Here is a 23,927-nt window from a genome sequence, read left to right on the forward strand (position 1 = left end):
GACGAGACTGCAGAGCATAGTGCAACAAATTGAACATTGCCTTCACCCTAATTTTCAGATACCTTAGTCCAGAATGCAACATATAAAGCAGGTCAACACACAGACCTGCTTTGAAATAACAAAAGGTGTGTTTTAAAGCTGGCTTAATTGTTCAGTGTTGAGTCAGTGTATGGAAACTCTCTCTCCCCTTCTTCAGAATAAAATGACTAAAGTTGACTGGGCTAAAGTGAGTAATAAACTAATCTTAACTATGTTTACTTTAGCTATTTTTATTATGAATAGGTGTGAGTGTCCGCAGGACTGGTGCCAGGGTTTCTCGTGCCCTAGGTGCACGCCCATTTCGCCACCCCCCGCGCTGATCCCATGGCTCCGGTGGAGCTGCCGTAGGCATTCCTGCGGAGGGTCTGTTGGTCCGTGGCTCTGGTGGAGCTGCCGCAGGAATGCCTGCAGGAGGTCCACCGGAGCCGCGGGAGCAGCCGACAGTCCGCAGGCATGACTGCGGCAGCTCCACCAGAGCTGCGGACCAATGGACCCTCCGCAGGCACTACTGCGGCAGGTCAACCGGAGCCGCCTGTGTCCCCCCCCCACCCCCGGCAAAATGCCACCCCCTCAATAATCCTGGCGCCCTAGGCGATTGCCTAAATGGTAGTGTCCACAGAAAGACTTGCACTGAAACAACTAAATCGACTTAAAAAACAGATCAGTGCAAATTTGCACGTAGGACCAATCCATTCAAGAGTAAAATTTGCTTTTTATTTGCTGCAGTGTAAACAGCAAACATATTGAAGATACAGCACTATCCCATACAGATTTGAAATACAGTACTGTTTTCTTATTGATATAACTTTTTCCTTTTTTCTTTAAAGAAACCTCCAGTGAGGAAATGCCATCTGTCATCTCTCCATATGGGGAAACTTTTCTTTTCAACAGCCTTGCAGATGCCAAGGTAAATTGAAAGGTCTTGGTGTAAATAGTATAGTGCAGTATGTTGTTTGTTGCCCACACTCCCTACTGTATGAATGTGTGCACACACACTATTATATGAATTACTTGTACTACAAATATTTAATGGACTAGTAACTTTGATATAGTGAAGAGTGAGATGCACTTTGTCTTTCAGCAGTAGTAGACCTTGCATGAAGTAAAGCTATACAAGATCAGGCTGGTGGTTCGTCTAATCTATTCTCTGTTGCCAATACCAGATGCTTTAGAGAAAGATGCAAGAAATCTGGCAACAGACATTTATAGAATAACCTGCCCCAACAGAAGTTTCTAACTCATCCCAACCAGCTGGTATACACATTCAAGTGTGAAGCTGTCCTAGTATCTAATGTAACTATAGGTATTCTCATTATCAAATGTCTAATTCTTCTTTGGATGCTCTTGTCTTCAGTGATATATTGTGGGAATGAGGTCCACTGATCAATTGTGTTATATAAAAATATTTCCTTATATCAGTATTAAAACTTGTTGTTTTTTTGATTTTTCACTTTCTGTTCTTGTAATATGCAAAAGGATAAATAGTAGCATCTGAATTCCCTTCTCTGAATTAAATTTTCCTTATACTTCTATCATGTCCACTCTTATTCATCTGTGTCTTCTCATAGGGGAGTCAAATATTGTTGTCAATGGGGAATCTTCATTGAATGGAGGTATTTCAGGTGGGGTTCTGCAGAGTTTAGACTAGGCGCCAATCTGTTCAACATTTTCAACAATGATCTAGAAATATAAAATCACTGCTGATAAAATTTTGCAGGTGAGGCAAAGATTGGTGGAGTGGTAAATAATGATGACATCCTACATCAGTGCTCTTCACTATTTTTGAATTGGAGGCCACTTCGGCAAAAACCCTTCAATGTGAGAGCCACATGAACTACTAAATTAACACATTGCTCACTATTCCTTATGATTAATGTTACAGAGCCACTCGTGTAACTAAAACAAAGTTTACTTGTACAATAAACGATACTCCTTTTATAAAATAATAACCAGGAAAATATATGGAATTAAAAAGGCACCTATGTGAGTAAACTTTTTAAGAGTAGAATAATGCAAACCTTACTTTAAAAACTGGATGAGCAAAAGTGTGCCTGTTCCTCCTTGACTTTTTGTTCATGGAATATTTGTAGTCTGTCATCACAATCCTAGTAAGGGAGTCCAAATGTTGGTTGATCAATTTGTTCCTCTGTTTTCTTTTCACTCTTGTGGGTGGAGCTGAGGATGAAGGGTTTGGAGTGTGGGAAGAGGCTCAGGGCTGGGACAGAAGGTTGAGATGTTGGGTGGAGGGCTCTGGCTGGGGATGTGGGCTCTGTGGTGGGGCTGGGGATGAGGAGTTTGGGGTGCAGGCAGGCTGCCCCGGGGCTGGGGCCAGAGGACTCCCCCAGCCCTCTCCTTGCCAGCAGCAGCTGGCTCTAGGGGAAAAGGCTCTTTCTCTTTCCTGCCGGCAGGCAGCATGGAGTTCTGGGGAAGGAGCCCCCTCTGGCGGCAGGGAGTTCTGGGGTCAGGGGAGAGGCCCACAGCAGCCCTGCAAGCCCCAACTTGCTCCCCTCCCCAGTTCCCACCCATCTCCTACCTCTATCCTCTCCAGGTCCCTGCTGCGTGGCTCTTTAGAGCTGCTGTGTGGCTATTTATAGTCTGATGCATGGCTGCGCAGCTTAGAGGGAACTTAGCAAGCCACACTTAGGGTCCATGGGAGCCGCCATTGGCTCACGGGCCTTGCAATGAAGAATACTGTCCTACAAAGGGCAATGTGGATCTCCTGGTAAACTGGGCCAATTCAAACAAGATCTGCCTTAGTACAACCAAATGTAAAGTTATATAGCTAAGAACAAGGAACGCAGACCACACCTACAGAATGACTACTGTGTCTTGGAAAGTAGTAACTTTGAAAAGGATTTAGGCGCATAGTGGGCAAGCAACGGAACATGAGCTTCCAATTTGGTGCTGAATGTCTTGCTAACACTGATTATTTAATTTTGTGCTTGAGGTTGAAAATACTTTAAAAATGAACAAAATGCATCTTCTATACTTGTATTTAGGCTAGAAGTCTTTTTCATCTGCTAAGTTATGTTTTTGCAGTATTGGGAATGTTGAAACTTATCGGTAATGCTACTTACTCTGGTTAGAAAAGTTAAAAATAGAATACAAAAACATAAGATGGTTATCAACAATCTCCTTCTTTTTATAAAGGCATTACATGTAAAAATATTCTACCATTAAATAGGCCATGTACATTGGATTATCTGCCTAATAGAATGGAATTGGTATTTCTTTACAAACTCAGATCTCATTAAATACAACTGTTGACAATATAAACATGAATAATGTTGAGACTTTCTACAGACCAAAAATAAGCTGGTATTCTTAGTGTGCATAATCAAAATTTCCAAGTTGTTAAAGGTAACACATATTACTAATGTTCAGCTGCATCAGAATATGGTTTGTGGTGGGAAAAGAAAAGTACTAAAATTTACTAAGAAAATCAGAAAATGCTGTAGATAGTCCAAATATCCTAGGAATGCATAAGAAAATACTATGTAGTTCTAAGAATAGTTTAATTATCAAAGTCTGTGTAACTCGTGTGTGTGTGTATGTATATAAAAATATAAAATTTGTGAAATGTAGCAAACTAGTATTCTGGACTAGTTAAAGCCTGATCATTGTATATTCTAAGTGGCTGGGTGTTAGATGTTGCACCATTGGGACAGGAAAGGTGTCAAGGGAGCAGCTGGGAAGAATAGGCTGCAGTTTATATGGGCAATGTCTGGGGAAACCATTAATCAGTCACTAAGGAGTTACAGCTGAGAGATGAAGCAACATGAGGGAGCTGGGAATTCAAGTGGTTCTCTACACTGAAGATTGACTGGAAACCTGCCTGAGTTAAACCAGGAGGGAAGGCAGCAGATTGGAGTGGTGATGTCTGAGGAGCTGCCGGAGCAAGAAATGGTTTTATGTATTGATTAAACTTTAGTAGAAGTAAAACAATCTTGTTTTAGAAGCTACTTTTAAAAGGCGTCCAGTCTGAGTAGTCAGTTTTTTATATATATATATATATATATATATATATATATATATAGTGTGTATGTATGTATGTATGCTGGGTCACTCTCTGCACATGCTCAGTTTATGGTTGGCCTGTCTTTCTGTTGTCGAGATACAACCTTCAAATGTAAGTTTGATGTACACCCCACCTCACTCCAGCAACAATAATACTGGAAATTAAAACCTTCCTTTCTACTGCCATTTAGCTGGATATGAGTGCAATTCAAAGCTTAAATGGGTTCAATTATATGCTTCCATCATAAAACAGGACCATATTGTGGGGTTTGGGTTTTTTTGTGTTCCAAAGGATGTGGGAAACACAAGAAAACTGAATGTTAAAGTTATTCTAATGTAATAAAGTTGTCAGATCAACTTTTGGAAATGCAAATGTTCCTAGAGCAATGTTAATGCTCACATGCTATACACCTTGAATGTTTTATGGTATACTTTTTACAACAAACAGTAATAAACTAAACATTTAACAAGAAAAAATTAGAGGGAAAACGCTAGGTATATGTAGTATAGCAGAGTTCAGTATTACTGCAAGAATCTGAAAATAATATTCCTTCCCTTTCTTTCCTTAACTGAGGAGCCTCTCCTTGACAGTACACTAATTCAATTTTTGCATGTACATAACTTCTGTCATGAAAGATAGGCCAAAATACTAAATCTTACACACAGTTAAGGTGCAGTGCATAACAGTTAAACTTGTCAAGTATCAGAGGGGTAGCCATGTTAGTCTGGATCTGTAAAAGCAGCAAAGAATCCTGTGGCGCCTTATAGACTAACAGACGTTTTGAAGCATGAGCTTTCGTGGGTGAATACCCACTTCGTCAGATGCATGTAGTGGAAATTTCCAGGGGCATGTATATATATGCAAGCAAGCCAGAGATAATGAGTTTAGTTCAATCAGGGAGGATGAGGCCCTGTTCCAGCAGTTGAGATGTGAAAACTAAGGGAGGAGAAACTGGTTCTGTAGTTGGCAAGCCATTCACAGTCTTTGTTTAATCCTGAGCTGATGGTGTCAAATCTGCAGATGAACTGAAGCTCAGCAGTTTCTCTTTGAAGTCTGGTCACATATCTACACCACATTTGGGCCCACATATCTACACCAGTGACACCATCACAGGACCTAACCAGATCAGCCACACCATCACCGGTTCATTCACCTGCACGTCCACCAACGTAATATGCGCCATCATATGCCAGCAATGCCCTTCTGCTATGTACATCGGCCAAATTGGACAGTCTCTACGGAAAAGGATAAATGGACACAAATCAGATATCAAGAATGGCAATATACAAAAACCTGTAGGAGAACACTTCAACCTCCTTGGCCACACTATAGCAGACCTTAAAGTGGCTATCCTGCAGCAAAAAAACTTTAGGACCAGACTTCAAAGAGAAACTGCTGAGCTTCAGTTCATCTGCAGATTTGACACCATCAGCTCAGGATTAAACAAAGACTGAATGGCTTGCCAACTAAAGAACCAGTTTCTCTTCCCTTGGTTTTCACACCTCAACTGCTAGAACAGGGCCTCATCCTCCCTGATTGAACTAACCTCATTATCTCTAGCTTGCCTGCATATATATACCTGCCCCTGGAAATTTCCACTACATGCATCTGACGAAATGGATATTCACCCACGAAAGCTCATGCTTCAAAATGTCTGTTAGTCTATAAGGTGCCACAGGATTCTTTGCTGCAGTTAAATTTGTGACATTAACCATAGAAAATGTTATTGTAGAAAAGATATTGTTGGTTATATTTCAAGGTAATCAATTTTGTTGTCTATTTTTTGGTATTGCATTTTTTCTCTTATGCATGTGGATTAAATTTATTGTCTCTGGAGGCTGCCCAATAAGTAGTTAGCTGAAGTTTATTTTTTAAATAGGGAAAAGTGAAAATTTGTGAAATACTTACCTTTAAGTAATTTAGTCTTTATTTGGAAGCATTTGAGATCACCTGTCCTTGTATGCAAAGAAGAAGAAGTGCTCTAATGTCATAGTGGCACCTTTACTAATGTGGGGTGTCGCGTTCCTGATTTTATATTTGCAAAAACGTTCAGGTAATGTAGCAATCCAAACCAAATGCATGTCTCTATAATTGGTTTCTTCTTTCTAGGAAATCTGCAGAAATGAATTCTTGGCTTTTGAAGAAAAACTTGAAGATAAAGAAGTGACTGAAGAGCATTGTCTTCATGATAAATCATGGTATTACTTATGAATTAAGGACAAGTTTAAACCTATTCTCACACCTGTCATCAACTTCTTCATTGAAATACAGTAAAAATGGTTGACTTGCACCTATGGGATCACAATCAGGATGGCATAATATGTTTATGGAGATCTGACTCCTCCCCAAAATCAGTCAGAGTTTGTATTCTATGACAATCTGGGAACATCTGCCCCCCGGTTCCTGATCTTTGTTCATACTTAAGTTGATGTAGTTCGAATTGCCTTGTTCTGCTGGTGGTCCATCCCATGAAAGCAGGGAAATTGTGAACTTTATCTTAGATATTTTCTAGGGGGCCATTGCCTGCATGCTACCTTCATCTTCCCTTCCCCCCCAACAATGCCAGTACTTACTTTTTGGGGTGGGACTGTGATACTTACCTGATGCTCCAGCCCCAATCTACAACATATGGGAGCTGTCAACTGATGCCAGTTTGCCCACTGAAGATTTTGAAGGTTGACCCGGTCTCGCTTGGAAACGGAGACCAGACCACAACTCCAAAGACATGACTGGAGTCCAGTATGATGGGGACAATGAATTCCCTTTGAAGTTCTGCAAAATTCATAGAATCATAGAAGATTGCAGTGGGAAGAGACCCCAGGAAGTCATTCCAACCTCCTAATGAACCAATAAGTATTGTGTTACTGCTAAACAGTGATTGGGCATGGTAGGATTCACTCTTAGTTACTATTAAAATAAATGTGGTTTGTTTCAGTGTAAGGTCTCTAACCTCATAGCATTTAGAATGACTGTTTGCATAAATAAACAAAACTGTAATAATAATAATTATTATAATGTACTTATTTAATGTTGTTTTCTTCTAGTGTATTTAATATCCAGAAAGGGAAAGCATCATCTGAGGACCATGTGAAAAATGAATTCATATCTCAAGAGGATACATTTATGTTTCCAGAACAACTTGCTAGTGAAACTGAATACACTACTGTGGAAGAATGTTCTCCATATTTAAGAGCAAAAAACCATAAAGCCCAAAAGTATTCTTCATTCCCTACTAAGAACCGAAGCAGAAATCTGGAACACTCTGTTAAAGAATCAGTTTATTTTCTGCCATTTGATGATAAACAAATTATCACCCCGAACGATTCAATAACACCCTATGCCTGTTTTTATGGATCATCGGTAAAGAAGGTTAAAACAGGGTGGTTGGATAAACTGTCACCTCAGGGGTATGTAGTATTTTCTATTATTATTTAATACATCTTATGTTTGCATGTTGTGAAAATGAGTTATATTAGTCTATAGTCCAAATAGGGGGTAATTGTTTTCTTTTGGGAAAAAGTAGGGTTTATTGGGGAACAGATGTGAACATTAGTAATAAATATGGTGTAGTTTTTTTCTTTTGAATTCTTTTCAATTTTTGAAATAATGTTGCTCATTACAGAGATTGATTAATAGGCGCACTTAAGGAGGGATACGTTTTTTTTGTTTTTGTTTTTTTAATGAACCAGTTAGCAAGCCCTTACAAATTACAGCTTGTGAATTCTGCTATAAATTGTTATTGTGTCTTATCCTGAAACTTTTTAGAAAAGTTCTTCTTTGGACCACAATGAGAATTACAATGGACTCTGGTGTTTGTAAGATTCCATTTACCAGACTTGTTGTACATATGAAAATCGCTTCCTAGATTGGAAGCATTGCTGTTTCTCAGGCTTTTTGGTTTCAGTGCTGCCCTATCTTCTGATCTGATTCATAGATTTTTTTTTTAAGTTCAGGAGGCACGATTTATTTTCTGGTCTAACCTTCTGCAAAGCACGCACAAAAGAACATTATCCATCACCTGAAGTCCATAACTTTTTTGAGTATGTTTGTTTTTTAGAAAGATCTCTAGTCTTGATTTAAAGACCACAAAGGCTGGAGAATCCACTTATATCCTAGTTAAATTGTTCTAATAGTTAATTACCCTGTTAAAATTTGCAGCTTTTTATAATATGAATTTGACTAGGTTTATTTTTTTAATAATTGAATCACTTTCCTTTTTACCTTTTTGTGCTATATTAAAGAGCCATCTTTCCCATGTATGGACTTGTAGACTGTAATGAGGTCACTTGACCTTATCTTCGGTAAACTAAATACATTAAACTTCTTTAGTTTTTCACTTTAAGGCAGGTTTTCCAGACCTCTGATCATTCTTGTCTCTCTCTTATGAACTTTCTTTCAATTTGTTCACACATTTTTTTGAAGCATGAGCACCTGAATGGGACACGATATTCCGCTAATTCATAGATTCCAAGGCCAGAAGGGACCATTGAAATAATCTAATCTGATCTCTTGTATAACACAGGCCACAGAACTTCTCCCCAAAAATCCTTGCAGCCCATTTTTTTTTAAAGGAAAAAACATCCAATTTTGATTTTTAAAATTGTCAGTGGAATCCACCACAACCCTGGTAAATTGTTCCTATGGTTAATTACCCTCACTGTTTTAAAAACTCATGCCTTATTTCTAGTGTAAATTTGTCTAACTTCAACTTCCAATCTTTGGATCCTGTTATACCTTTCTCTGCTAGATTGAAGAGCTGACTATCAAATATTTGTTCCCCAGGTAGGTACTTATAGTCTGTAATCAAGTTGCCACTTTACCTTCTTTTTGATAAGCTAAATTGAGATCCTTGAGTCTATCAAGGATCTATCCATAAAACATGTTTTCTAATCCTTTAATCATTCTCAGGGCTCTCCTCTGAATTTACTGTTTGCAAAAGATATCAAACTGGCATAACATTAAATAGTTACCAGAGCCGTGCAGAACTCTTACGTTGTAATTCATGTACCAATGAACTGAGTCATGTGCTCTATTTAAACTCAAGTATGTGTCCCATACTTTAAGAAAAGCTGTGTAACAAGATACTAAATAGAACTTGTACCCTGAGAAGTCTATTTTATGTTCATTGCAAAGCTGGTGCTTAAAATTAGAGCACAATTTTTCTCTCTCCACTTAATTCTCTAAAAATTATAAAGCCACTCAGTTTACTTTATATATATAAAACTGAATTTCTTTTTTCCTCTGCGCAGCATGTTGAGGTAGTACTTGTACGATTTACTGACCATTTTTAATGGAAACTGGATTTTACACTGGCCTTTTCAGGTTGAGAACAGTTATGATTTATTGTTGTCATAAAATACATGTTAGTTAATTAAACCAGAGCTGCTGCTGTTTAATTAAAGTTTTGATAAACTCTCACAGTCTACTGATCTTAAAGCAGAGCACACATTTAGCAGGAAGGGAAATAATGTTGGGAAAAGAGATTTTAGAGAGGGGTCTCATTCTTGCTTAATTAACTGTTTAATAGGTTTTTGAATTGAAACTCATATACAGATAACTAATGGGCCGTCAACATTTTTAATGAACAGAATGGACTATTTCAGGTTCATGTAATTTTTTTAAAATTTATATAGAGTTTATCATCTCCATTTGCTCTTAATAATCATAGAATATCAGGGTTGAAAGGGACCTCCGGAGGACCAATCCCCAACTAAATAAAAAATACACATCATGTTAAATCACTGCAGTTAATAATGCATATATTTTTTTAATGGAATTTTGTTTCATATTGGACTTGGTAGTCCATGGCCTTGAGTAGGTGCAAACTCTGGGAATAGGAGTGTGGGTGGTAAATGGCTTGTTGGTCATGTAAACTGTATCCTGAAGTGCCCTTTTTGGGGGGATGGCAATAGGGTGACCAGATGTCCTGATTTTATAGGGATGATCCTGATATTTGGGGCTTTTTCTTATATAGACATCTATTACCCCCCTTCTCTGTCCTGATTTTTCACATTTACTATCTGGTCACCCTAGATGGCAATGAGCCAGTTTCTACAGGTTCTCAAACTTCTCTCTTGGGGTTCCAAGCAGAGGTGAAAGTAGGCTGGTCCGGTCCGGCGTACCAGCAAGAGCCAGTACACAGCCGACCATACTGGCAGGGAGCAGCTTCCCCTGGCCAGTAATTTAAAGGGCCTGGAGCTCCCAGCAGCAACCGGAGCCCCGGGCCCTTTAAATCACTGCCAGAGCCCCGGGATAGTGGCGATGGCCAGGAGCTCTGGGGCTTCTGGCCGCCACCATAGTTACCGCTACCATGGGCCTCTGGAGGTGATTTAAAGGTCCCAGGGCTCCCAGCCGCCGCTACTGCAGCTGGAGCCCCAGGCTCCTTAAACTGAGATTTAAAGGCCCCACCTCTTGTGGTTTGAAGCCCTGCCCCCTGCTCAGGACTCCAGTGTACCGGTAAGTCCTTTAAGTTACTTTCACCCCTGGCTCCAAGGCACCTAAAACCTTAACTCTGTCTCCATGAGGAGCAGCCAATCCTTGATCCCCTGTACCTGTGGATCTTGTGTTCCTTTTCCTTATGACTTCTGGGAGCGTTGAAGATAGGACAGCAGCAAACCAAATCAGGGAACATTCTCACTTTTGATGAGAGATTCCCAGGAAGGAGTGTGTGCCTCATGATAGAGGACTGAAGGGACAAGGGTGCAAATAATTGGCATGGACCTGAATACATGATTGCCTGCACTAGTTCCTGAGCCCACTTGGACTTCAGAACTTTTTCAGGGGTCCTAGTATATTATTATTCCAGCCATTTCTTCCTGCGGTTCTCATCTGAGAGGTTTTCTTTCCACTGTCTCCGTTTACTTCGCAACACTTCTCATGGTGAGCTCCCATTTTTCTTTAAATTAAGAATCTGTTTTAGCATTCTTTGGATGATAGCAAACATTTTGATGAGAGATTGAATAAAGGAGTATTGGATGTTTTCAGAGTCTTCTGTGGCTTTGGCTTGTACACATATAGCTTTATGTGCAATAATAATTCTATAAAATGTACAATTGATTTGAGTAAAAATTCATCAAAGGGGTTCATCTTGTGGTGGGCGCCGGAGAGGGGCAGGCTTTTAAAGGGATGTTGTCAACATAAAGAAACACACACCTATCTGAAATTCTTCTGTTACAAATGCCTACGTTTCTCTAGAACAGTTTTGGGAGAAATTGTTGTTTCTTCAATTTGCTTATTTTTTGCACTTGAACACTATATATTGAATTACACTGTTTGTCCTTTTTAGATGGTTAGTTTCCCCATTTGTGTGTGTCGAAGCAGCAGCATGGATGACAAGAAGATGTAGGGTGAAATCCTGATTCCATTGAGGTCGATGGCAAAAATCCCATTTATTTCAATGGGTCAGGAGTTTGTCATTTTGAAAAGCAAGAAAATGTGGCTGTAGAACTGCAGAATTTCAGAAGTAGAATGATTTTAACAGTTTTTTTTTTTAAATTACTGAAGATAAACTGAATAGTTTCTCATTATAAACCGCAATAATAGACTGCAAGGGTTAAACAGCAGAGACTGAATTTACAGACAGATATTGGTTGTCAGATCCCTCCAATAAAGAGTGACTTGCCACCCATTCTCTGAAGTTCACCTGGGGACCGACGACAAAATATTTTAGCTGATCAGAACCATCGTGACTGATCATAAGGAGATAAACAGTGTTAAACATCAATGTCCCAGGCCATTTAAGGCTTTGTAGATGACAACAAGTTTGAACTGAACCAGAGACACTTATGTCAGCCTTTTCCACGTGATTAGTAGGCAACTGTGTTTTGCATCAGTCCTAGCTTTTGAGGTATCTTAAATGGTAGATTCAGACTGGACGTGATGGAGGCAAAATTACTTTGGCAGAGTCCATTTTGCAGAGGAAGGATTATGGTCTCTTGGCCAGCTGAAGATGGTGGTAAACACTCTGGGAGTATTTTATCAGTACCTCCGGGCTATGGTAGAGTGTGGCTTATGCTGTTGAGTGGTAGTTTCTTTTAGGGTATGTCTACACTATCAAATTAGGTTGATTTTTTTAGAAAATCGACTTCTATAAATTGATTTTATACAGTTGATTGTGTGTGTCAATACTAAGTGCATTAGATCGGCGGAGTGTGTCCTCACTACCATGGCTAGCATCGACTTACGGAGCAGTGCACTGTGGGTAGCTATCCCACAAATCCCGCAGTCTCTGCTGCCCACTGGAATACTGGGTTAAGCTCCCAATGCCTGATGGGGCAAAAACATTGTTGCCAGTGGTTTTGGGTACAAGTCATCAGTCGCCCCTCCCTCTATGAAAGCAACGGCAGACAATCATTTCGCGCCAGACATGAGGGCGATTAGAAGAGCACAGCAAGACACGCTGCACATCTGAGAGGCTTTGAAAACCAGTTTCATGACTGGCCAGGCTTTGGTGTGACAGTTGTGTATGTTTCTCCTTGATGCAAACCCACCCCCTTTGTTGATTTTAATTCCCTGCAAGCCAGCCACCCTCCCCGCTTTGAAATAAAGTAACTATTATTTTGAAACCATGCATTCATTCTTTATCTCTCTTTTTTTAAAAAAAATCAGTAACGGACAAGGTAGCCCGGATGGGGTGAGAGAGGAGGGCAGGGCAAGGCCACATTACTTATTGTAGCCACACTAAAAATCGAACAATTTGAATGACAGCCTTCTGTTGCTTGGGCCATCCTCTGCAGTGGAGTGGCTGGGAGCCCGGAGCCTCTCCCTCCCCCCCCCTGCCCCCTGGTATTCTTGGGTATCTGGATGAGGAGGCTATGGAACATGGGGAGGAGGCTAGGCAGTTATACAGTGGATGTAACAGGGGTCTGTGCTCTTGTTGGCTTTCCTACAGCTCCAACAGACGCTTCATCGTGTCTGTTTGCTCCCCGATTAGCCTCAGCATCGCATCCTGCCTCCGCTCTTTGTGCTCACTTAATTCTTTCTTGGCCTCTGCCACTGAATGCCACAGCATTAAGCTGTGTCCTATCACTGCAAGAGGACTGCATGAGCTCGGAAAACATGTCATCATGAGTGCATTATTTTTGCCTTCTAATCTGTGATAACCTCATGGATGGAGATGATAGGGGGAGCGCAGAAACATTCTGCGCTCTACGATTCTGCGGGGATTGGATGGTCACCTGTGCTGCTGAGTTTGCCACACTGACCAAACAGGAAATGAAATTCAAAAGTTCCCAGGGCTTTTCCTGTATACCTGGCTAGTGCATCAGAGTTCAAAGTGCTGTCCAGAGCGGTCACAATGGAGCACTCTGGGATAGCTCCTGGAGGCCAATACCATCGATTTGCATCCACACTACCCCAAATTCGACCCAGCAAAGTCGATTTTAGCACTACTCCCCTTGCCGGGGAGGAGTACAGAAGTTGATTTTAAGAGCCCTTTAGGTCGACGGAACAGGGTTGGTTGTGTGGACACAGTCATTTTTAAATTGACCTAACACAACTAAATTCGACCTAACCCCGTTGAGTAGACGATGCCTTCACTTCCTGTCCCACTAGTGGGATGTACTGACATGGAAGTACAAGTAGATTTTGTCTGCAGGGAGAGGGAGATGAGATGTGAGAGAAAACATCTTGTTTCTTCCAGATCCCACATGTGGTTTAAAATTCATTGCCTACTAAGTTGTAAAAGTAAATTACTAAAAGTGCTTCAGTTTTTATTTTTTAATATTATCAATATAATCAAAAAAGGTGGTTGTGATAGGGAAGATTATAATGTTTATAAAAATATGAAATATATCATAAATAAATTGGCAACACTGCACCTAATGGTAGTGATCTTTTTTTTCTTGTGTCTGAAACCAATATTTCAAAATATTGAAAAGATAATGTGGCTGAACTGAAAAATGAGACTGTTCTAATTTTGTAAATGTTTAGGCCTAAATACTGAATGCTTCCACTCATCCTATTGTTCTCTATTTGCTACTGGGAACTTTTCAATATGGTACTAACTTGCTTTTTATAATCATTTACAAATATTTAATTTTTAATTTACAGAAAACGTATGTTTCAGAAGCGCTGGGTTAAGTTTGATGGAGACAGTATTTCTTATTACAATAATGATAAGGTAAGCACCTCTGTTTGTGTGTGTGTGTCTGTTTAAATAAGTGTTTTGGTTTCCTATCGTTTAACTGGAAAGGTAAAGTGCAGATGAGCTATGCTTACTGTAACATAAAAGAATATAACTTAGTATTTGTTTATAACTTGTTTCTAAATAGTATTTTCGCTTGCAAAATATTAGGGTGTGACACTATATTAAACGTTTGAAGATACTATTGGCATCTTCAGCTAATATTTCTTTTTTTCTGATCCCCTTCCTGACCTTTCCAGAGACATATTCTCAGAACTTCTGATGTTTTTGTAGGAGACGTGTGTACTGCAGAAAATCTGCAAAACTGAACAAGTTCATGCAAATCACACTGCAGGGATCAAATTCTATTTAGCCGACGGTAGTGACTTTTGTCCTGGCAAGCTGAGCATGATGGATCAGCGCTGATAAGCTTGAAAAAGGGATTGAATTTGGCACACATTTTTTTCATTAATCAGTGTGTGGTTTCTGTTCCTAATTTTAACTTTCTTCTGGGAATCACCATATTGGACAAGACTGACTAGCTTTTATCTCAATTCGCTTGTATATAAAGCCAACAGTATTCTAAGCTGTATAGTGCTATGGAATTGGGGAGTGGAAAGAATTTCTTCCTGACCCTCACTGGCTATTGGCTTATACTTCCAAACCTGAGAATTGATGGCTGCTAAACTTTTGCCACAGTTAGTGTAAATGAAGCAGCTCTTGTTACTCCCACTACTGTCCTCTGTGAGTGTGTGTGTGTGTGTGTGTGTGTGTGTGTGTGTGTGTGTGTGTGTGTGTTGTCTTGTGTTGAAAAATCTTATTAAACTATTTGTCTTGGCAACTGTGAATTTCATAGGTAAGTTATCTTTTGATATATGTTGTACAAAATAACTTTTTTTCCGTTTTAAATTAGTTGTATCAGCTTTTCATCAAAAGACGTCTTGTTCCTTGTTGAAAACTGGTTATATAGGAGTTTTATGTAACGTTTCTCTCTACTACTATTCCAGATCACTGCTAAATATATTGAACACTGTCAGTTCCAGGACTCATCTCCTGGGTACCTAGACATTTTGATGCTGAAAGTTGGCCATTTATTCATGTTCTTTGCTTCCTATCTCTCAAGCAGTATTGACCCACAAGAGGACTACCTCTTGCCCTATGGTTCACAAGATCCCGAGCTTCTTTTAAGTAGAAGAAAATGAACTGAACTAAACTCCAGATCAAGACACACATCTGTGTGTGTATGTGTGTGTTGGGGCTGAGAATGTATGGATATGAGTTTATTTGAAACACCAAGAGCATTTTCTGGCAAAGAAACAATAAGAGTGCCTGTCTAAAACAAAACATCAGTGACCAAGTCCATCTCTCTTTGCAAAGGCTGTGACTTTTCTGAAAGCTATGGTGGAGACTAATAATCAAACTCCGGTAGGGACTTTATATTATGTTTATTTAGATCCTTAAGAACAAATGAGAAATTTATAGCGTAGAATGGTCTGATATACTACCAGGGCATAAGGACTACACTGAAGAGGATAAGGAGATTAGACAAAAGCTGAATGATTTCTTTTCATGAATCTTCACCATGTAAATTAATTGGGGAGAAGGCCTACCCAAGATTACTTTGTTATATTCCATGTAAAAGTAAGGCATGATCAAGGGGATGGAGAAAGTGATAGAATAATTTCAAGATTCAGATGGCAGTGAATCACTAGTCCTAGATGGCATTCACTCGACAAAGAAAAGCCACTAACAATATAGAGAATTCAGCATTTAACTGAAGCATGGTCACCACTGTAACTAATGTATTGAAGAGAAAAGGTGCTAAAACTGACTTTATTATCGATTATTGAGCCATACATCTGTACTAGGTAAAACAATTAGAAAGATAACTGAAGATTAATACTTGGGATGAGAGCCTCCCTGCCACCTCAGCCCTTACTACATTTGGTGCAGAAATGGGAGAAGCCAGTCATAAGGATGCCTTCTGAGGATCCCTCATAAACCCCAGCATAGGTAGGAATTTGTTTTGGGGAACAAGGCAATAAGGAGCCTATAAAAGCCTGACTTAACATCTCCTTAGCCCCCGATTCTTCTCACCCTTGGATTAGGAAAGCATGTTTTTGCTGGATACATATGCAAACTGACCATGTGACATAGTCATACTTATGCAGATAATTGCAGAGCCTGTAGATCTCTAACTACACTAAATATCTTGACAATGAGGAGTCCGGTGGCACCTTCAAGTCTAACAGATTTATTTGGGCATAAGCTTTTGTGGCTAAAACCCCCTCACTTCTGCAGATGCATGGAGTGAAAATTACAGATGCAAGCATAAATATACTGGCACATGAAGAGAAGGGAGTTACCTTACAAATGGAGAACCAGCGTTAACAAGGCCAATTCAGTCAGGGTAGAGGTAGTCCACTCCCAATAACTGATGAGGAGGCATCAATACCAAGAGAGGGAAAATTGTTTTTATAGTGAGCCAGCCAGTCTCAATCCCTAATCAAGCCCAAATTAATGGTGGTCAATTTGCAAATGAATTGTAACTCTGTAGTTTCTCTTTGAAGTCTGTTTTTGAAGTTTTTTTTATTGCAGGATGGCTACTTTTAAATCTGTTATTGAATGTTCAGGGAGATTGAAGTGTTCTCCTACTGGCTTTTGTATGTTACCATTCGTGATGTCTGATTTGTGTCCATTTATTCTTTTACGTAGAGATTGTCCAGTTTGGCCAATGTACATGGCAGAGGAGCATTGCTGGCACATGATGGCATATATCACATTAGTAGATGTGCAGGTCAATGAGCCCCTGGTGGTGTGGCTGATGTGGTTTGGTCCTCTGATAGTGTTGCTAAGGTAGATATGGGGATAGAATAGGGAACGGGATTTGTTACAGGGATTGGTTCCTGAGTTAGTGTTTCTGTGGTGTGGCGTGTAGTTGCTGAGTTGCTGGTGAGTATTTGCTTCACGTGGGGGGGGGCTGTCTGTGAGCGAGGACTTGCCTGTCTCCCAAGGTCTGTCAGAATGAGGGATCATTTTCCAGAATAGGTTGTAGATCGTCGATTATGCGCTGGAGAGGTTTTAGCTTGGGGCTGTACATGATGGCCAATGGTGTTCTGTTATATTCCTTGTTAGGCCTGTCCTGTAGTAGGTGACGTGTGGGTACCCATCTCATTCTGTCAGTGTGTTTCCTCGCTTCCTGACCTGCTTATCTACTAATGTGATATATGCTATCATGTGCCAGCAATACCCCTTTGCACTGTAGCATCCAGGTTCCTTCCAGTAGTGTGTTGAGTATCATGACTGAAATCTGTATGTGTGTTTCAACCTCTCACCAGGGAGAGAATTATGTGTGCAATGTTTCTTCTAGGGTTTTGCTTTGAGATTTAACTGCAGGCTGAGGATAACAGAGATAAAATGCAATGTTTTATTGCCTGTAAGCCCACAAGTCACTTTTAATAGTTATTCCTTTATTTTAAAAGTGATCTAAAGAGTCTGTGTATATATAGAGTCTTATCTTCATGGTGGTGTTAACTAGAGTGTGGATAACTCAAACTAACATCTCCCAAGTTAACATAGCTTGGTTGAGAACAGTCACACTCAAAACAACACTCAAGAAACACAGTGTGAATTTTATTAGCTGCACAGAGTAGCTGCATTTCTCGGTCCAGAGCACTTGAGCTTTAACCCATACCTCTGACAGGGCAGCTTGCTCAAGTTTAAAGCAGCACTTAACTTGAACTAGAGATTTTTGATGGGTTTTGGGTTTGGGGAAACACATGAGTTATACCTGGAACCAATGCTGCAGTGAAGACAAGTGTTCAGTGTGCTCCTCTGTGCAACATCTTCAGAAATCAGGTTCTACTCTGACAGAGAATGTTTTCTGTATTTTAAATGTTTAGTTTCATACTGTTTTCACAAATACTAACACAAATTAATAATAATAAGCAAATCCATATTGTGAGGTGCCAAACTAACCAGTTTTACGTAGCTACTGCTAGTCCTTGGCAACTTTTAATCACACGCAGCATTCACAGATATATACTAATGCTGGGTAGATGCTGAGAAGTTTAAAACTATTTCTGTATTTTATCTTGGAACACTACATGTGCTAAATTACCTTGTCTGCGTCACTTTAATTGAGAACTTGCAGAAGGTGATGGAGTGAGAAGGAGAAGTTTGCCAAATGGCAAATAAGTTAAAAGAAAAATAAAGAGGTGGGGGGAGTGAGGGAGTTGTATGTGTGACACCCCCACACACTTATACTCAGTCCTTCTAAGCAGGAGGGTCTTATCGAGTTTTCTGAATCATTTTCTCTGACCTTGTTCAGCAATATCAAACCAGTAGAGTGGTTCTATTTTAATAAGTACACATTTTTCTTTCTCTCATACCCAAATATAATATATGAAGAAAAATGTCCAATTTCCTGCAAGCAGTCATTGTCCTTGATACTGATCTTCACTGAGCCACTGATGCTGCTCATTTCTTATATGTACATAGGCTTGAGCGAGCTAGTGTGGTGAGAGCAACATCCTGTGTGGTTACATCCTTAACTGAGTGTGGTTAAGCGGAGAGAGTTTTATAAAAGGAAAATGCAGTCTGAGGCTGCTTTTCAGCTACCAAATCTGCATGTTTTTTTTGTCTCAATGTGCTGTCTGTTTTTGATGGAAGGAATTACAATTCCACAAAACCTAAATTATAGTAAAGCAAAAATGTTGGTATGGTAAGGTAATTTCAAAAATGTGGGGAGCTGGGACATATTAATTAGAGCGGTACTGAAAATGGTAAATCCGTTTCGTGTATGATTTCAGAATCTGATTTCATTGTGATTTGGAATGAAAACAAAAAATGTAAAAATTATACGTAAAACAGAATGCAGGTGGTTGTTGTTATTGAAAAGTCAAAATGGTTTGTTTTGAAACAAAATTCTGCCTACTGAGTTGAAGGAGAGCTGGGAGAACTGGCTCCTGGCTCAGACATTGCTTTCAGAGTCTGGCCTGCCGAAAAGCCAGGAGCCTGGAAGCCGGGACTCCCAGCAGTTCTCCAGGCTGGCTGCTTAGGAACCGGCCAGGCAAGCTGTCAGGGAATGAGGGAAGGTTCTGTCAGACCTAAATCAAAATCAAGCCACCTCCACAAAAAGGCTAGATTTTGATTAATCTGCCCTCTCTGACAGAAAACCCTTCCATCTGAGAACTTTTGACCTGTTGTGATATTAATATGGGTACTTCTGGTGAGGAAGGAAATAGCTGAATCTTTCTCATTTGATTGCTTATCTAGAAAGGTTTTGAAAATTGTCCTAATCAGAAAAGAATTTTTTTAATACTAGGCGTTTATTTCATGTGCATGAGAAGTAGCTTTTGATAAATAATTCATAAACTATTGCAGTTTCATTGCATTTACAATATGTACAGAGTGCCGCTGGATGTTAAGTTGTGCTGATTTTGCACCGTGCTAAAGCTTTACTTTTCACTTTTCTATCAGCTGATACATGCTCAGAATTTGTCATTTGTGTTTACCCACCCTAAAACACAGCTTGCATTCCCCTATCTAGAGGCCAGATGAGCAAGCTCAATTCCCTCAGTCCATTGTGGACTTTCAGTCCCCTTGTGTAGGGGCTTCTTGTGCTATACCAGAGGGGGTCTTCCTTTCAGATGTAATAGTTAGTGTAACAGCAATTACTTGAACTTCCTTAGAGATTTAAAAACACCATATTAGGTTTTGTTAAATGCATTGATCTTCTAGTGAAAGAGTGGAGGTGAGTTTTCAGCTGAGGCAGTCTGCAGTAACTTTAATTTTGGGATATTTTTCCTGTATTGGGTGAGACTGTGTTTAAAATTAGTCGTTTGCTCTTTCTGCTGTCTCCGATTCAGGTGAATAGATAAAACCCAAGCATAACAAGTCTAAATTCAATGTCATGACCATGTAAGTGTGCCTGTTTACCTTTCAACTGTAGTAGTCTATTTCAGCTCATGAGAGGAAATAGCATAAGGTTGAGGGTGGAAGTGGAGGTGAAGGTGGTAAGTGCAGCTCAGGTGCTTTGCGTGATATAATCTTGTATCACATCTAAGCCACAAGAGTCATAAGTGAGAGGGGTGTTCTAGGTAACTTGTGGCAGAGAGAAAAGAAGCATCTGTACAATGTTAGTTTGCTATTGGCTGTGCTTCTGCTGCTCACATTTGTCCATCTCTATCTGCAAACACCTAGTAGCTATATGTTCCAAATGTCTTGAGGTGAAAAAAGGGCTGGTTATGCCAATGAGGCATAAAGGCCTGGGGAAACATAACGTGTAAGACCTATGTAAGGCCTGGTCTACACTACACATATAAACTGAATTTAGCAGCGTTAAACTGATTTAATGCTGCACCCGTCCACACGACGAGGCCCTTTATATCGATATAAAGGGCTCTTTAAACTGGTTTTTGTACTCCTCCCCGACGAAAGGAGTAGCGCTGAAATCGGTATTGCGATGTCGGATTAGGGTTAGCATGGCCGCAAATCGACAGTATTGGCCTCCGGGCGGTATCCCACAGTGCACCATAGTGACCGCTCTGGAAAGCAATCTGAACTCGGATGCACTGGCCAGGTAGACAGGAAGAGCCCCATGAACTTTTGAATTTCATTTCCTGTTTGCCCAGCGTGAAGCTCTGATCAGCACGGGTGGCAATGCAGTCCCAAATCCAAAAAGAGCTCCAGCATGGACCGTACGGGAGATACTGAATCTGATTGCTGTATGGGGAGACAAATCTGTTCTATCAGAGCTCCGTTACAGAAGACGAAATGACAAAGCATTTGAAAAAATCTCCGGGCTATGATAGTCAGAGGCCACAGCAGGGACTCAGCACAGTGCTGCGTGACAAGTGTAATGGAAAGCCAAAGAATCAAATGGATGCTCATGGAAGGAGGGAGGGGAGACTGAGGACTGCAGCTATCCCACAGTCCCTGCAGTCTCCGAAAAGTATTTGCATTCTTGGCTGAGCTCCCAGTGCCTGAAGGTTCAAAAACATTGTCAGGGGTGGTTCAGGGTATATCAGTTCAATTTACCCCCGGCCCCCCCGTGAAAGAGAAGGGAAAAAAATCATTTCTTGCCATTTTTCAGTGTCACCGTATGTCTACTGCATGCTGCTGGTAGACACGGTGCTGCGGCGCTGAACAGCAGCATCCTCTCCCCTTCCTTTCCTGATGGCAGACGGTACAAAATGGTGGAAAACCATCATCAGCCCGTGAGTGCTCTTTATCTCGCTAAAAAGTCAGTGTTTCTTATTCTTGCATTCTTTTTAACTTCATCACACAAATGGGGGGACACTGCCACGGTAGCCCAGGAGAGGTGTTGGAGGAGGGAATCAAGGGGTGAGGTTGTTGCAGAGGCACCCCCGAGAATGGCATGCAGCTCATCATTTCTGCGGGATCTCTGAGGCTCTGACCCGGAGTGGCTGTGCTCTCTGGCTCTCTAGTAGATTTGCCCATATTCTAGGCAGGACTGACTCTATTTTTAGACAAAACATAAAGAAGGGAATGACCTGGGGAGTCATTCCCATTTTTGTCCATGTGCCCCTGTCCGACCTCAGCGAGGCCAGCCAGGAGCACCCATGACAGCAGCAGACGGTACAAAATGATTGATAACTGTCATTGCCAATTTTCAATTGCAAACGGTACAAAATAATTGATAACCGTCATCTCATTGCCAATTTACAATGGCAGACACTGCAATAGGGATGGTAACCATCTCTGCTACTTTGCAAAAGCAAATGAATGCTGCTGTGTAGCACTGTAGTACCACCTCTGTCAGCAGCATCCAGTACACATACAGTGACAAAAGGCAAAACATGCTCCATGGTTGCCATGCTATGGCGTCTGTCAGGGCAATCCAGGGAAAAAGGGCGCGAAATGATTGTCTGCCGTTGCTTTCACGGAGGAAGGATTGAGTGATGACATTTACCCAGAATTACCTGCGACACTGTTTTGCACCATCATGCATTGGGATGTCAACTCAGAATTCCAATGGGCGGGGGAGACTGCGGGAACTATGGGATAGCTATAGGATAGCTGCCCATAGTACAATGCTCCAGAAATCGACACTAGCCTCGGTACATGGATGCACACCACCGAATTAATGTGCTTAGTGTGGCCCGTGCACTCGACTTTATACAATCTGTTTTACAAAAAAGGTTTATGTAAAATCGGAATAATCTCGTAGTGTAGACATATCCTAAGTGTGCATAAAAAGAATGGTTTAGTGCCTAGGGCACTGGACTGGGATTCTAAAGTTATGGGGTCAGTTCCCGGCTCAGTCGCAGACTTTATTGGGCAAGCCGCTTCTTTATCTACTCTGTGTTCAGTTCCCCATATTTAAAAGTGGGGATTATATTTCCCAAAGTCGCAGGGTTTTGTGATGATAAAGTCCAACACAGATTGTGAGGCATTCTGAAATTATGGTAGCGAGTCCATATAAATATTTGGAGTGATAGATTTCAGCAGCATTTGTATATTGTCCTGCATATGTACATTTCTGTTATGCAACTCAATAGATTAACAATCTTTTGATTTATAAAAGTATACAGTAAGACATCTGCATGGCACTCCAGTGCCTTTGACATAAAATACAAAAAAAATAAAAATAAACTGAGAGTAGTAGCCAACCACACTAACAGCCTCAACACAACTAGACCTACAAAGTCTCTCTGCTCCCAATGCTGTCCTTTGGGATCCCTTCCTGTGCCTTTCTCCCTAAGGGCATTGTAAACCTGGATATGTGTGACCTGTGCTTCTGGACTCAAGGTGTCCAAGCCCATGCTTTAGTGTCCACTCTACATTGTAAACCTGGGCTTACAATTGCTGGGCCTGGGTGTCTCAGCCGTGCAAATGCTGAACTAGCCAGACCTTTTGATTTAGTTCTGAGGCGTGAGCTATGCCCTAGCTACAAAGTGATAGGGCTGGGATGCAAGTCTCAGCAGGCCTTGGACTCGGACGCACCTGTCAGTAGGAGCCTAGGCCCTTAGTCTTGAGTGCTTGCTGAGCTGAATCAGACGTGTGGATGTTAGAGGGGGTTGGGCTCAGTGACTAAGCTGCCAAAATCTTAACAAAACTTTTTTTTATAAAAAGTTCTGATTTAAGGGATGTGCCACAGTATGTATTTTTTGTATCAATAGGGTTACCATGCATCTGTATTTTCCTGGGAGGAATTTTAGTGAGTACCCACCACCCTGCCCATAGCCAGCCTCTGCCACACCCCCTGCCCTGCCTGCAGCCACCTCCTGCCACACACCGTCCCTGCCCTAGGGTGACCAGATTACATGAACAAAATATCGAGACACGTGGAGGGGCAGGTCTGGAGTGCTGCCAAAGCGTGCAAAAAAAAAAAAAAAAAAAAGCTGAGCCGGAGTGCCGTCGAAGAGAGTGAAAAAAGCCAGGTACTCACAGAAAGAGTGGCTCGGAGCAGCCCGAGCAGCAGGACGCAGCCCAGGCCCAGCAGAACAGCTGGAGACCCAGCAGGAGCTCCAGGGCCTGGGGTCGGGGGAGCAGCAGCTGCAACAGGGCCTGTGCCCAGGGCCAGGCGGCAGCCCACATGGCTCCCGCAGCACAGCGCCCCCGGCAGCCAGAGGAAGAATTACATCACTTCCTGGCCAGAGACCATCAAAGCCGCAGCTCTGCCTCGCAGGGAAGCAGGTTAACAACTGGTTCTAAAGCTGCTTCAAAATTTAACAACTGCTTCACATGAACCAACTCCAGCTCACCACTGGTTGGGCTCAA

General features: G+C 41.1%; 1 protein-coding gene across 1 annotated transcript in view; it reads left to right on the forward strand.

Annotated features, from left to right (window-relative positions):
- The window catches only part of ARAP2 (ArfGAP with RhoGAP domain, ankyrin repeat and PH domain 2), a 219,435-nt gene that overhangs the window by 33,183 nt on the left and 162,325 nt on the right, over window positions 1-23,927 (forward strand). Inside the window, exons 4-7 of the mRNA XM_050947298.1 lie at window positions 867-946; window positions 6,167-6,255; window positions 7,102-7,464; window positions 14,108-14,177. Coding sequence (XP_050803255.1) covers window positions 867-946; window positions 6,167-6,255; window positions 7,102-7,464; window positions 14,108-14,177 — 602 coding nt within the window. The remainder of the gene's footprint in view (window positions 1-866; window positions 947-6,166; window positions 6,256-7,101; window positions 7,465-14,107; window positions 14,178-23,927) is intronic.

Source organism: Gopherus flavomarginatus, chromosome 3 (genome assembly GCF_025201925.1).
Source record: "Gopherus flavomarginatus isolate rGopFla2 chromosome 3, rGopFla2.mat.asm, whole genome shotgun sequence".
Taxonomy (NCBI): Eukaryota; Metazoa; Chordata; order Testudines; family Testudinidae; genus Gopherus; species Gopherus flavomarginatus.